The sequence below is a fragment of the Leptonotus elevatus genome, chromosome 14 (assembly GCF_054856555.1).
Source record: "Leptonotus elevatus isolate MCC_2025b chromosome 14, RoL_Lele_1.0, whole genome shotgun sequence".
Taxonomy (NCBI): Eukaryota; Metazoa; Chordata; class Actinopteri; order Syngnathiformes; family Syngnathidae; genus Leptonotus; species Leptonotus elevatus.
Window position 1 is genome coordinate 1,065,975 of NC_141252.1, and position 15,093 is coordinate 1,081,067.

Sequence of the window (15,093 nt, forward strand, 5' to 3'; positions counted from 1 at the left end):
TCATTTTACACTAATGTTAGCCGCTAATATTAGCTACCGTGCTAATGGTAATTGCTAATGCTAACTAGCTGCTGTATTCACTTGTTATTAAATGTTGACTAGTTAATATTAGCAGCTAACATTAACGTAACCATTAGCTACCGTGCTAATGGAGATTGCTAATGCTAACTAGCTGCTGTATTCACTTGTTAAATGTTAACTAGTTAATATTAGCGGCTAACATTAGCACGATAGCTGATGTAATTGCTAATGCTAACTATCTGCTGTATTCCATTGTTTATACATTTTGACTAGTTAATATTAGCGGTCGACCACATTGTGCGATATTGCACATATGAGTCGATTATACTATTGACCTAGACAATAACCCTTATCAGCGATTGATTTTACGTAACATTGCGGAATGTGGTCGAGTACTGCTAATGGCTTACTATCTGCTATCGTCATTTGTTAACAAATTTATAGGTGAGTGCTGAGTTTGTGCGACATCCCACAATGTGGTCGGCTAACTGGTTTTATTGCTTTTATGCGCAACATCACACAACAGCTAGATACCGTTAGCGGCAAATGTTAATAGTGGTAAATTCTATGACGTGTAATGTCACAAAATGTAGTCTACAACTAACAATAGAAGATTGCTATCGAAGGCTGAGTCTTTTATCGACTGTGTGACATAACACAATGTGGCCGAGCGCTAACATAACTTGCTAACTGGCTGCTATTGTCCCTTGTCAAAATAAAATGAGCTACTAGTTTGGGCAACGTCAATCAAATGCTTGACGGATTTTACGTGTGACACCTGACGTTTACTGCTAATGGACGAGCTCCGGCATTTGTTTGCCTCACCCAGAGCGTGCGGCTGGTACAAGTGAGAGCCGCCGGGTCCGGAATTGCCGCCTTGCGACATGGAGCTCTGTTGCGAGTCGCCCGCCGTCCCGTTCCCGCTGCCGCAGGACATGCCGCCGGTGTCGGAATCCTCGATATTCCCTCCACTGTTACAACCTGCGCCGCAGCCTTTTCGTAACCTGAGAGAATAAAAACAAGTTAGTTGACCAAGTCCTGCCGCGAATAAAGTTTAAAATCACAAACCTGTGCCAAGTGCTGACCACAAAGTTGCGGATGTTGGCGACGCTGATGGGCCCGCCCAGGATGTGTCCCAGCTGTGGGTGCGAGTTGCAATAGGAGGTGGTGAGAGGCGACACGTAGATGGGATAGCCGATGGGCTGGTCGCACGACGAGTTGATCATGTTGCGCAGCGCCTGCTTGGCGTTCTGGATGCTGCCGCGCTCCGGGTTGCGGTTCCGTAGGAACACCAGCTCCTGCTGCTGGCCCGCCCACAGGCCCCGCACACACTCCTTGTTGACCTGAAGCACAGCAACGCAACATTTATATTTAAAGTTGTTTTGTATGTATTAATAATTAATTTCGCAATGATCAATCCATTTATTTCAAGAGGTCAAGGTCCCAATTTTGTTTTTACTTGACAGAGGACCAAGTGTCATTCGAGTTAAAGGGGAAGTCAACCTTAAATATTTCTTGTCAACATGTTATATGTGACCTCACATTTTTATTAATATTAACATTTGTAGAATATGAGTTAAGCAGCAAAATTTAGCCTTTTTATCCATCTCAGAGGGCGGCCATTTTGTCACTTGTTTTCAACTGAAGATGACATCACAGTTGCTCAGGGCTCAGGCAACGACCACTCACAACTCGCCTGTTTTCTGAAGCTGAGCTGTGATTGGTTGTTACCTGAGACCTGAGCAACTGTGATGTCATTTTCATTCCACAGCATGTGGCAAAATGGCCGCCCCCCTGAGATGGATAAAAATGGCTGGATTTTGCTGCTCAACTCATATTCCACTAACGCAATATTAACCAAAATACCATATTTAGACAAGTAAATACATTTTTAAAATATATTTAAAAAATTGGGTTGACTTCCCTTTTAAGGAGTAATTTTTATTTAATTTTTTTTATTTAATTTTTTTATTTTTTTTACTTTACTCCAAAACAGCCTAAACTATTTATGGGAAACTGCAGGAATTTCTGGCATGTACTACATCTGACAACAATCTCCCATATTCTTGCCAATCACTTTTCTGCATATTTAATACGAGACAATCACTCAAAGAACATTATATTACATTATGGAGATCATGCTCTGTATTCTCCAACAACATGTGACACCAATCCCCCATTATATGCATACGGTCCATGTTACCGGACCTTGATGACTCTGAAGCTGAGGTATCGGCGGTTGAGCATGATGATTTTGTACTCGTTGGTCCCCTCGTCCAGCACGTGGCGCAGAGCGAGCAACGACTGGGCGTTGGACAGCACGGCGCTGCGCCACGCTGGGTCGCCCTCGTGGGCGATGACCAGGTTCTGCTGATTGGCCGAGATGGCCTCGAAGAGCACCGCCGGCTCCTCGTACTCGTCGGGCGAGGTGAAGTGGTCCTGGTGCAGTTTGAGGGACATTCGGATGCCAGGTACCACCACCTTCCTGAGAAGCTCCATGTCGGCGAAGATCCACTCGTCGCGCACCGAAGAGATGCGGAAATCGCCTTTAAACAAAGCGTGAAGCCCGTACAGGAAAGACTCCAGATTGCTGTGGGATGGCACAGACCCGAGGTGGTGAAAGGAGCTTGAGGATTTTTTGCGAGTTCGAAAATGTCTGCCAAACCTGGACATATGATGAGCCGCCGTCCCGAGCGCTCTCCTTCCCAGCACGCATAAGCCGAAGCAAAGCAGCACCAGAGGAGAGTCTCTCTCGTTGTTCAGAGGCTACAGCACAAAATGAGTCTCAAAAACAGAGTCTCAAAATGCAGTTCTTAAACTGAGGTTCCACTCCTCACATAATAAGAGCTGTCCAAATTAATCGATCAACTCATTTGCTCCCAAAAACGTTCTATTTTAAATATTGCAACGGTCCTAAAAACGTATATATATATATATATATATATATATACAATTTTTTTTGTTTTTTATGCTAGAGCAGTGGTGTCAAAGTCTGACAATTCACATTTAAGCTCATCAGCAAGCTCTGCAGGAACCTGATGATGATTCTGATCATTGAATCAGGTGTGTTGGAGTACCTAGAGTGTGCTAGAGCATGCAAAAGGCTTTGATGCAGCCTCTGACCTGAAGAGGTAGCTTAAAGCAATGGTAGTTGTCACAAGAAATTGCCAGCAGGTGGCAGCAGAGTATAAGAGATCAACCAGGGCCACGTTGCAACAAGTTTTTCAATAGGTTTGTGAATAATGATAAAACTTAAGCTATATTCTAATGCTAATTGCTGCAAAACGGAAACAGATAGTCGTAATATACTTTTTTCCCGATGAAAAAAATGACTCTAATCTTTCTTTTAATAGGTTCCATGTTTTTATAGCAAAAAAAACACAATATTCTGTGGGCCTTGCAAAATCATTTAAAACCTAGTAAAACAGCTGGGAGCGAAGGGAGTTGCTTCCGTGAAAAAGGCTGGGAGTGAATGAGTTATTAGTCAATTAATCGATTATCAAATTAATTGACAATTATTTTAACAATCGAGTAATCGTTTGGAGCCTTTTTTAAATTATAAATTGTCCAAATCCCCTGATTTCAACATATCAACAGTAATTGTTGACTTATTTCTGTAGTCCTTCATGAGAGAAGACCGAACCACTAACATAATACATCAACCTCCCCCCCTTTTTTTAATCACTATACGAATACGAAATAAACACCAATCACTAGTTAATAAACAATAATCAGGGTAAAAATGCTTATGTAATACACGTTAATGCAAAATTCAAATGAATCCCATCAGTCGACTATCGGATTCATTCGAATTTTGGTTTAATAACAGTGACAGCACTACATGAAGACCATTCCGTTACCTTGTCCCTGCGAGAGTTGCAGTACTGGATCCAGCCCAGGTAAACGCTGCAGAAACTGTCCCTGGAGACGCCGGCCAGCCGGTGGTCGTAATCCTCGTCGATATTGGGATTGAAGGTGGGATCCAGGTCCACGTAGTTCCTCTCGCCGCATGCCCGCAGGCCCTCCTTCATGGTCTCGTTGGACAGCCACTCCTCCAGCTTGGGCGAGGCCACCACGTAGTAGATGATACCCTGAAAGAGCACCACCGAATGGAATGCTTTTTATAATAGCTCTTTAACGACACGATATGGTGCCCAAAGCACTTTGCAATGCCTCACATTCACATACCAAATCGGGGTTTAGTGTCTTGCTCAAGGGCACTTCAACATGGTCACCAGGGGTGAGGATCGAACCCACAACCTCACGGATGGGAAACGACCACTCTACCGCTGAGCCATGCCGCCCCAGAAAATGTGATGTGCGCCTTACACAGAAAGTAGGCCTACCAAAAAACTGGTATGATATGCCCGAAAAAGTGCACACGCTGCATTGTGTCTAGCTTTTAGGTAATTGTGCCCTGCCACAGAATTACGTACCCTCAAAAATCACATTTCTGTAAGAAAGTACCCCTCCACTTTGATTCTCATAAGAATCGCCATTCTCATTTAGTACGATTCAGAATCGATTTTAAATGTCCCAAAATCGATTTTAGTTAAATTATTTTATACTGTCTTGCCTTTGTCTGTGTGTGCCTTTATTTGAAGCGCTGTTCATGTTGTACCCGATTTGGCCGCTTAGGGGCAGTGTAGCTCCGCTTGGTCTGATACACTGTTAAGTTGTAGCCACATTAGAGAGTAGAAGGAAAAAGTCACGATCAACTTATTCCAATAAAAGTTGTTTTTTGGCAGTGTGGCGCCGTTCTTTTGAGTGATAAAAGTGCCGCGAGTAGCGCACTAATTAGCATTAGCGAGTCAGACTGGAGTAGATCATAACAATTCCTTGCTCATCTATAGATTGAAGCAAAAATCATTCTTAATCGAAAATCGATTCTGAATCGCATCGCAGGCCCAAAAATCGGAATTGAGTCAAACCGTGAGACATTCAAAGATTCCCACCCCTGCTTCGTACCCTCAAAATGTCCGCCCACTGACCTTGACGTAATAGGTGGTGAGGATGCGTCGCAGGTCGAAAACCTGCAGCATGGAGGCGGCGCTGTTGTCGGTGATGCTGTAGCCCTCCAGCACGTACTTGGTGACCAGCACCTCCCAGGCCAGCCAACGCTGGCCGAAGGCGGCGTTGAAGGACAGGACGTGCGGAAGGTGGCCCGGCTCGCAGCAGCAGCAGCCCTCGTCCTCCTCTACGCCCTCGGTGATGGCCTCCACCTCCCTCTGCTGGCAGTAGGTACCTAAGAGACGAGGGATGCCGGGGGGTTAGCTTGAGGGACTTGCACAATGTATATATATATATATAAGCCCATATATGGTCACCAACTGCCCAATTGCCATACTAGTACTTTACTTGTAAATGTCCCAAAAGTTTACAGTCACTAACTCGCGCATTCTCCTATTAAAAAAAATAATAATAATTATATCCTCTATGCTCCACAAACTCCTTTTTGTGCCCTGCCTCGTGAGGAGCAAAAAGGTACTGCAGGACGAAGCGGGTAGCTCGCCTCGGAATTCCAGCCCCCGGAGCTGGAAGGTGACCAGGCCGTTGCCGATCTCCACCAGGTGGACCAGGGCATTGAGGTAGTCCGAGGCCAGGATGAAACAGTCGCCCGTGCTGAAGTTGCCCCAGCGGCCCAGCAGCAGGTCGCCGCACAGGCTGTGCTGCAGCGAGCGCGTCAGGTGCTCGTAAAAGATGGAGTTGAGGTTGTTGTCGTCTGAGCCTGTCGGGAGGAAACAGATATTAAGAGCCTGTAAATCACACACGACGCAGTTGATCATTCTTGCCATGCGCAAACTGCATATACAGTATGAGAGTTAATGATGTACAGGTTTGCCAATCACCTGGATTTCTGTCCAGCTGTGACGCCAGCCTGGTGTTGGAGTGATCCACTCTTTTGGTGCTGCGTGGAGAAAATAAAGCATATTCAGATCGAGTATGGATGCGAGATGTCGTTACAAGTACAAGTCCTACTTGTAATCACGCTCCCAAAACTTGACAGGCCGGACGTAAGACGTGATGAAGATGGCGCTGCCAAGGAAAGGGTTGAGGGGGGTGGAGAAGATTGCCGACACCAAGGCCTGGACGAAGAGCATTGCTGAGTCTGCAGCCAACAAGGAGGTCAAGGACCATGTGGGGAAACATGTATAAACACAAAAACATGCCACCTATATAACCGTGGCCTCAATTAAATTCGCTGAGTAAACGTTTTCCAAAGGGAGAATTTACAGCTGAGACCCGTGACTCGGGAGTGTGACCAGAGTCGTGAAAATATCTATAAAAGAAGCGATGACGAGGAAAAGGATACGAGGCACGGCGAAGGGCTGAGCGAAGGCGTGGAAGGCCGAGCCCCATGTGATCTGCCAGGGTGCGATGTAAGTGTAGACGAAGTGCAGCTTGTAGAACAGCTCCCACAACTGCGGACCAAAATAGCAAAAAGTTAAAGCTGTGAACTTATGTGGCCTGAGAGAGAAAGTAATTAAGTTAAGATCTAGTAGGCGAGTGCTTCTTGTTTTACGCCTCACACCAACACATGACAAAATAAATACAAAACTTTTTTTTTTTTAAATAAAAAAATAATCTGTAAAAAAAATATTTTAAATTTTTTTTAATGACAATTTATTTTAATGCTTTCTCATGGTCAGCATAAAGTCATCACCTACAGCATTTAGCTCATTACTGCCTTCTGAGGCGCAAAGAGTTACTGCAGGACAAACTGCCGCCCTCAGCCTAAGCTTGCTAGTTACTGCTAAGAAAAGAAAAAAAGGATCTATTATGTCACAAAATCCTTCATTCTGCTAAGCAGCGATATATAGCATATTATGATAAATTATTTTATAATATTATTACAATTTATATTCTTTTCATACACGTTTCATTTTTGAAAAATTCATTACAACATAATTACATAACATTTAATTAAATGTATTCACATTTCATTATATTTCTTAGATGTCTATATATTTATTTATACATCATTTTATTTTAAAATATTTCATAGGTATTGTGGCCTCCTACAGAGCAGGCGGAGCCCCCCCCCCCCACATCCAGATATTTCAACATCTCTCTCCACATTCTTATCCTTTACCTACAAACAGGAGTCCACGCACCTTGCTGAAAACAATGGACATGAGGAAGAGATCCAGCAGCAGAGTTTCCGACATGTGCCGATAGTCGAAGGTGAAGAAGAGCACGGTGAAGAGGACGGTGATATACTGGTAGGTGGGGCTGCTGTAGCACGAGCGCAGCAGCTTCAGGCCCGCCACGGTGATCATCAGCGCGCCCACCCTGGAGAAGAGAACAAGGTCCAAAAAAATTAAATAAAACACCACTCAAGAGGAAATGGAGCGTGGCTGTTTTATCTCACTCGGTGTCCAGTCGTTTGGGGCTGGCGAGCTCCCTGGCGCTGCCGCTCAGCTCGTTGAGGATGACGAGCGGGTAGAGCATGTTCCTCTCCACGAAGAGCAGCCACACGTGAAGCTTCTCGAACCACATCACGTGGGCCGCGTCTGACGCCGCAGAAGACAAAAGAAATGGGATTACGCGCCAATTGATCTCACTTGTAGATTTTTCATCCCCAATGGCAGTTTCACTTATTTATATGAAATTGCGTGGGCGCATGTCTATCACAACAGCGATGTGAAAACGTCTCAAATCAATTCAACGGAAAGTCTACATGTTTGGCTTCAAGCAGCCATTTTGGGAAAATTCCAGACCTTAGCAGACGACTCACCCCGGACTTCAAACTGGTAATACTCCTTGGTCTTGAGCAGCGGGTGTGAGAAACAGTACCAGGGCAGCTGTTTGCGCACCTGGGGTAGCAGGTAGTGTGTGAGCAGCCCCACCGTGCCCAGCAGCGCATACAGCACGTAGCTCAGGAAGGGCTGCGGTGGGCATGCAGGAGACGACAATGCCGTTGATTGCACAAAATGAAGAGACTTTCAAAAACTTTTTGGGAGAACGGCGAGTGCACGTACGTACCTGCAGGGCGATGAAGACGGTGCTGACGTGGATGGCGAAGTAGAGTACGGCGATGACCACGCAGACGATCAAGTCGGACTGCAGACGCTCATTCTTCAAAAAAAAGTCAGTCCAAATGACAATCCTTAATAAGCAGCTTTAAGTCATGAGAGGCGGGCAATTACAGGTTAATAATAATACGGCCTGCAAAGAAGAATCATTTTCATAATGTATTAAATTGACTCTTGTGTGCATGAACGGGTTATCAGAGAATTGGCAAAAGTGCTGATCATTTTTCATTTATTTATGCAAAGTAAAAGCAAACATTTGCAAATGTCTTACTTTGGTTAAACACAAAGAATGAATAAGGTTAAGTTCATGCTTCTGTCGATTTTCACTTTCCGACATTGCCAGCAGGTGGCAGCAGAGTATAAGAGATCAACCAGGGCCACGTTGCAGCAAGTTTTTCAATAGGTTTGTGAATAATGATAAAACTTAAGCTATAAAACATGATAAAACATGTGCACATGTTGTGAAATTATGTTTAAATAATTGAATAAAGTCCAAAAATATATATAAAATACATATATATAAAAAAAAAAATCTAACAATGTAATAAATCTAAAAAAAAATAAAAAGCAAATAAAACGCTTCTGAAACTCACCACTGAGGCCTTCAGCTTCTCGGGCAGAGGGTCCCGCACTTCCGACAAGGGGTCCTCCGGGTTGCTGTCTCTCAGGTTGGGCAAAATCTTCGATTGTATCAGTGAGCTAGACGGCGACATGTAAGCAGGTTAGCAAAATCAGGGATTTCATGGCGAGTATTGGCACTGTTGGTACATTCAAAGGACGACAATAGTGTGAGAAAATATATTGCTTCTATGGTGGGAAAAGTATGGCCCGTGGGCCACATACACCAATCTATGACAGTCTTGTAATATTTCTTGTATTAATTGAGCAGATTTGAACTAAAATTGGTTAATTAAACTTGTTTTATTGATTTATTATTTTTAATTTAAAAAAAAATCATACATACTTCTACAAAAATAGTACTTAATTATACAATATTATCCCATTTATTCGCTACTTGCAACTTCATATATTTGCAGATTTATTATGGAACTAGTTATGTAAGGAAAACCTTGCCGAGTCACTGAAATGTCGTGCTGTGGCACCATCTTGTGGCATCCACAGGCAATTATAAACTTGTCAATATTGGCGGCAGGGCTCGGTCACATGTGGATCTTGCTGCGCGACGAGCACACAATTTTGCCCGCCGCTGACTCGATTGATTAAAAGATGACATTTTTTTTTTACAGACAACTTCAGATTTTCTTCATTTCCTGTCAGCGAAAAGGTCACCCGCCCCCTACATTCGAGTGACTGCGGTCACGTGTGCTCACATGAGTGCGGACGGGTCGCTGCTTTGCCGGCTCAGGTGGTAAGACACGGCCACCAGCAGACCGCAGAAGACGGAGAAGAGCACGGGGATGTGATGAGGCTCCCAGTTCTCCTGAAAGAGCCCAAATGTCGAACGTATGAATCGTAAACGGCTGCCGAGCGATCCATCCCGCAAAACGGTGCGAAACGTTACGCTCACCTTAAGGGCGCCGTAGCAGAAACCGTACAGCAGAGCGACCGCGAGCACACTGCGCAGGACGCTGTAGAGCGACGACAGCAGGCTGGTGGAGGCTGCAGGCGATGCATTTCAAGTCAAAAAAGTGGCATTTGCAGTAAAGCCAAATACAAAAGGAGTGTTTATTGAGAGAGTCACCATTGCCCCCAAAGATGTGGATGTCCAGCTGCTCAAAGAGATACATGACAAACGTGTTGACTTGTGGCAGCAGGCCCATGAAGAAGATGATGGGGAAACACAGAGTGAACACTGAAAACACACACGAGGACATCATTAATGATCGTCGCCTACGATGATCACAACCACCACAAGTATCACTACTACCATCATGACTAGTATTACAACTAGCATCACTACCAACTAATACTCGGGAGGTGTGTAGTAACGCGCTCTATTAACGGAGTAAAATTTCCAAAACCTTAGCCGAGTATCCATGGCGTTACTTGATTTTGATTCACAACAAGTTCAGTTCGATTCGATTTCCAATTCGATTCACTTCAATTCAATCCTATGTCGCTTAATTATGGAACGTCAATTGTTCTTAAATGTAAAGGACGTGACAAAAACTTTCCAAATATTCAATTCTAAAGTACATTTCGCAGAGGCGGTAACTGGTCAAATGATTTTGTTGATTAATGAAATTAGCACGTGTTATAATCACTTAAGTATTACACAAACATTAACAGGATGAGATAAAAAAAAAATGTTCATAATACTAATTCAATAATTGTATAAATATAAATTAAAAAGATTCTGAAATGCCTTTCAGTGTAGTAAGTCGGGTCTTTCATAAATATAAGAAAATATTTTTAAATTAATGTGAACAGTACATTTCAATAAAATAAAATAAAATAAAATTTGATTTTCTTAAGAATTTATAGGAAAAAATTCAAAGTCCTACTCTATACAGATTAAATGTCTTGCTTTAGTTGGGGTGACACTATTTGGAAATTTGACATTGACACTCTGGTTTAAAAAATGTAGTTAGTCGCAAGTTCTTCAGTATTTGATAGTGTTGTTCCGATACCATTTTTTGGCCCCCGATACAGTTTTTCAGGATCGACCGATGACGACAACTAGTTTTTTGTTGTTGTTTTTTTGAACATGAAATATATGCCCTGCCATTGGTTCAGAGCATTCAAGGGCCAATAAGGTATCTTAGCTTGGCATGCAGTGAACACGTCGCACATCAGTGAATGCCGTGCATAGGCGAGACACAAGATGCTGCATCCAAAGTCCGATATTAGCGTCGGAAATAATGGTATCGGCACGTTACTTGTTAGTACTTGCCGATGGCGATACCGCTGTTTTAATGCCGTATCGGGGCCTATCCCGATACCGGTATCGGAACAACACTAGTAGTATTTGAGTATTGAGTTACTTATTCACTCTTATTCAAATCATTATTTGGTGGATTAGCCTTTACTTTTATTTGAGTCCTGTTTTTTTGTTTTTAACTGACAGTACTCAAATACAATTTTTGGCTACCAACAACAAAAGACCATCACCACAACTACCACCACTCACCTATGACGAGGTCCCTGGCGGAGGCGAGGATGAGCGAGCTGGTGAGAGCGACGCCGTACAGCGTGAAGCGGGAGGAGCTGGTCCTCAAGCTGGTGTAATGCAGCAGCCAGATGAGACCGCAGCACAGGCAGAAGTACACGGGCCGGCTGTAGGCGATGATGCGATTGTGGCCCTGGAGGTGGCGGCAGAGTTGACGCAGTAAAGACGAGACAAAGCGTCTACATTTATTTTTATTATTTTTTATTTTTTTACATTGTGTGAGATTATTTTGTGTATCTACAAGAGTATGCTTGACAAATGTATTCGACCTTCGAGCATCAATTTCAGCATTTCACATTTGGCCATTTTGCAATGGTAGAAGAATGGTAAATTTTGCATACGTGCAGTGTGCACACGCTCTAAACTCAGGGTCGGCTATTTAAAGCCACGATGCCCGCGGCCAAGCGGGAGCGGCATTAATAAAAGACGCGACTGCTGACGCAAGGACAGAGTAAGCGGCGTCGCGTTAAATGAACCAACATGAGACGAGTACTGAATAATAAAAATGTATTTCATGTGGATTAAAAGGAGATTATGCATTCTTCATAATTTAAAACTCAACACTTTTGAGGCAGTCCTGTCAAATGCAAAAGTCCTGTCGAGTCACCATAAGCCATGTTATGGCGGCCCTGCCAAAACCAGCACCTGCGCTCTGAATATTCATAATATGATCAATTTCAATGATGATTTCAAATGTAGCATTTTTGTTCTCTTTATTAAAGTGTTTAAGAAAATATTACTTTTGTGTAGCTGCATTTTATTTACGTTATGGGTTTGTTTTTTTTAAGTATAAAATATAGCTGGATATTTTACATTTGCCATCTGGGGTTTATATCTCATTCATCAAAGATTTAACCTGACATGCCCAAATTTTTTTTATCTATGATGATTGATCAGTTTAAGTGGATAAACTCAAAATATTGAATATTTAATGAAAGTATGGATTTCGTCGTATTTATTCATGAATTTTTTTTCGGGTGGCTCAACATCCTGTTGAGTACCTGAACTAGACCCACCTACTATAAAAATCAAAATCCGCAATATGGAAAGCCCCCCCCCCCCCCCAAAAAAAACATTTACAACTGAAGTACAGCTTTAAACTTGTTAAAAACACTTTCAAAAAAATATAAAATGTATACAAAAGGTCTGTGTGTTAGATATGTGCCTTTAAGAGGCGGGGCCTGGTGTGTATGAGTGTTTGTGTGTAAGCTGTGGTCAACAGCAGCTGTAGTAAAAAATTATGTGAGCACTGACTTACATGACGTGGGGAGGAGGAATCTGGTTGAACACTCTGCCAATGAAACAGGTAAAAAAAAAAGAAGAAGAAGAATCAAGTCAACTGACAAAACGTGGAGAAAAAAAAGTCTTTAAAACGATCATATTCTTCACCTTGAGCAAAGAATACTGGCAGCTGGCGATGACGAGGCAGAACTGAAAGACCCAGATGTCGGTGAAGAAGCCGTGCACCAGAAGCACCGAGCCCAGGAAGGCCACGAGGACGGCCAGCACCACAGCCAGCACGTTCTCCAGAACTTCCCGGTTCCTGGGACAAAACGTATCAAAAACATTCAGAGTGGCTGTCAATGTTGATAAAAGAACCACACTGAGCCCGGCGGGGCCCCGATGCTGTTGCGACTTACCGGTCAAATAGCGCCAGCAGAGTGAGGCGGTCAAAGTGCAGCCCCACCCACAGGTAAGGCATGAGCCACAGTCGGTAGTACTGCTTGGCCTTGCCGGCAGCGGCAGCCGGGTCGTCGGGTCCCAGTGGCACGGCATGGAGGTCCGGGCTCAGGTCGGCGTCCTGCTGCTCCAGCAGCTCCGGGTCCATGGTGAGCAGGCGGTTCAGGCGGATCTGGGGGAAGGAGAGCTGCCTCGCCGTCAGAGTACACTGGTATCTTCACGTCCACTTTACAATAACAATGCAAACAAATCGGTGCCTTTTATCACTTCAACTTTTCATATATTATGAATTTATCATTTTACTTACATTGAAATTAACAATATATATATATATAAATAAATAAAAAGAGAGCCTACCAAATGACCAAACAACCTGTGCATTATAAGTCTCAGCTCCTCGCAGAGGATAAAGAATATGTAAAGGAGTACTGTTATATGGACTACCTAAATGTGACGCATCATACATCATTTCTGTTCAAATATCAAATGCTTTTCTCATTTTGTGTTAGCATTAGCATTAATCTAGCAGACTAAAGGTTTTAAACACATGACAAGCTTCGACTGGGAAGAGCATTAAACGCCTTGAAACCTTTTCTGAAGAATTGCTCCAATATTTGCTTATTGTGAAAAATGACTTGAGTTGAGACCATACATGGCACATTTCAATTCATTTCACTTTGTAAAATTGATTGGAATTGAGTTTGTCCGGGTATGACTGAAACTCTTAAGTCAAGGCACTGCTGTACATCAATACTAAGCTATGTTGGTAGAAGCATTAAAAGCTTTATCGCCACCCACTCATAGCCAGCTGGATTCTTACTGCGATGCGGCGCACACACTTTTATACAGAACACATTCTGCTCACCAGGTCATGAGGGTAGAAACGAACTGAGGTAGAACTGGAGAGGTGGGAGTCCGTTTCCCTGCACAACACATAATAACCACATTAGCCGTAAGAGGAGGAAGCCGCTGTATTCAGTTAGCATTCCACTGGCGGTCACCAAACACACACGAGAGCAATTCCCACACACGGAACATACTGGGATGAGATGCGAGACGGGCAGCGTGACGGCCTGACGTTCTCGCCACGTACACTCCAGTGTAGGTTAACCTCGAGCTATCAAGACATAATAGCTAGCGATAGCGGTTTTGGCGGCATGCCAAACTTGGTGTAGGGAGAACAACGACAACAGCGTGGCGCTAATGCAACTTTCATGTAATTGGTGTTTGGAGAACCGCAAAATTCGGGCGGTTCAAATATGTACTGTGGGACTCGTCGCCATTGTTCAGATGTTATTAGCCTCCTCCTGCTGCATTTCAACCATTTCCTAAAAATGGACCGACAGGCATTTATAAATGTTGACTACTGTCACTGTTGCGGTTTAGTAATTTCCTAAATTGAAAAGCTCCAAGCTGCTTAATATGACTGGAGGTACTGCTGCACATCAGTACAGGTACGAATTATTAATGTTGCATTTGCCTCAAATGAAAATCATAAGCTGTGTTAAATAGTTTTACTACTGTTATTGCTGCATTTTTTTTTTTTTTCCAAAAAAGAAGACACTCGTTGTTGCACTTTCCTGAAAATGAAAACCTATAAGCGGTTATATATCATTAATGTTAATGCTGCACTTCAACCATTTCCTAAAAAAAGATTGGTTCTGTTACACTTTCCAAAAAAAATAAATGTTTTAAGCTATTGTTAATTACTATTGTTAACAGTTACACTCAAGATTGTTTGTTTCCTAAAAACAAGACAAGCTATGAAGCACTTATAAAAAAAAATTAAAAAAAAGATTTAAGCCTATGACAATCTGTCATTTATGGGAAAATTGAGAGTGAGCCATTTTACTATCGCTTCATTTCAAATTATCATTAAATCGGTTCCTGTTTATACTAAAGACAAGCTGCTGATCGTGTCCAGTATATAGTTTGTGTTCTGCTCACCAAATGTTATTGGAGGCTCGCCTGGTGGCGGGCTCAAAGTTGACCAGGGACATGTCGCACCCGACAGCCTCATACAAGGAGGGTGTGAGTTTTCCTTAAAAAACAAAAACAAAAAAAACAGACGTGTTTAAAATAAACAACTAAAATGTATTTTTTACAAGCACGAACACAAAATTGGGAGGGAAACCAGAGATTTGCTCTCCTTACAACGTAGTATTTCTCAACACGTTCTAATAATACACATTGGTTTGCATAGGAAGACGTCGAAGAATCTTTGGC

The 15,093-nt window shown here is 43.0% G+C and overlaps 1 protein-coding gene across 2 annotated transcripts in view; it reads right to left on the reverse strand.

Annotated features, from left to right (window-relative positions):
• Positions 1-15,093, reverse strand: part of pcnx1 (pecanex 1) — a 32,235-nt gene that overhangs the window by 4,294 nt on the left and 12,848 nt on the right. The window contains exons 9-32 of one of the 2 annotated variants that reach the window (XM_086095592.1): positions 14,815-14,908; positions 13,733-13,790; positions 12,828-13,039; positions 12,577-12,730; positions 12,446-12,478; positions 11,149-11,320; positions 9,760-9,870; positions 9,586-9,677; positions 9,389-9,498; positions 8,651-8,756; positions 8,008-8,100; positions 7,760-7,910; positions 7,394-7,535; positions 7,137-7,314; positions 6,335-6,443; positions 6,001-6,130; positions 5,871-5,929; positions 5,534-5,749; positions 5,013-5,266; positions 3,882-4,112; positions 2,687-2,787; positions 2,230-2,611; positions 1,090-1,364; positions 847-1,025 (exon numbers count right to left, since the gene is read on the reverse strand). In XM_086095592.1, coding sequence (XP_085951718.1) covers positions 847-1,025; positions 1,090-1,364; positions 2,230-2,611; positions 2,687-2,787; positions 3,882-4,112; positions 5,013-5,266; positions 5,534-5,749; positions 5,871-5,929; positions 6,001-6,130; positions 6,335-6,443; positions 7,137-7,314; positions 7,394-7,535; positions 7,760-7,910; positions 8,008-8,100; positions 8,651-8,756; positions 9,389-9,498; positions 9,586-9,677; positions 9,760-9,870; positions 11,149-11,320; positions 12,446-12,478; positions 12,577-12,730; positions 12,828-13,039; positions 13,733-13,790; positions 14,815-14,908 — 3,642 coding nt within the window. Of the gene's footprint in view, positions 1-846; positions 1,026-1,089; positions 1,365-2,229; positions 2,612-2,686; positions 2,788-3,881; positions 4,113-5,012; positions 5,267-5,533; positions 5,750-5,870; positions 5,930-6,000; positions 6,131-6,334; positions 6,444-7,136; positions 7,315-7,393; positions 7,536-7,759; positions 7,911-8,007; positions 8,101-8,650; positions 8,757-9,388; positions 9,499-9,585; positions 9,678-9,759; positions 9,871-11,148; positions 11,321-12,445; positions 12,479-12,576; positions 12,731-12,827; positions 13,055-13,732; positions 13,791-14,814; positions 14,909-15,093 lie in introns of both variants that reach the window. The other variant, XM_086095591.1, reaches the window with a different exon arrangement.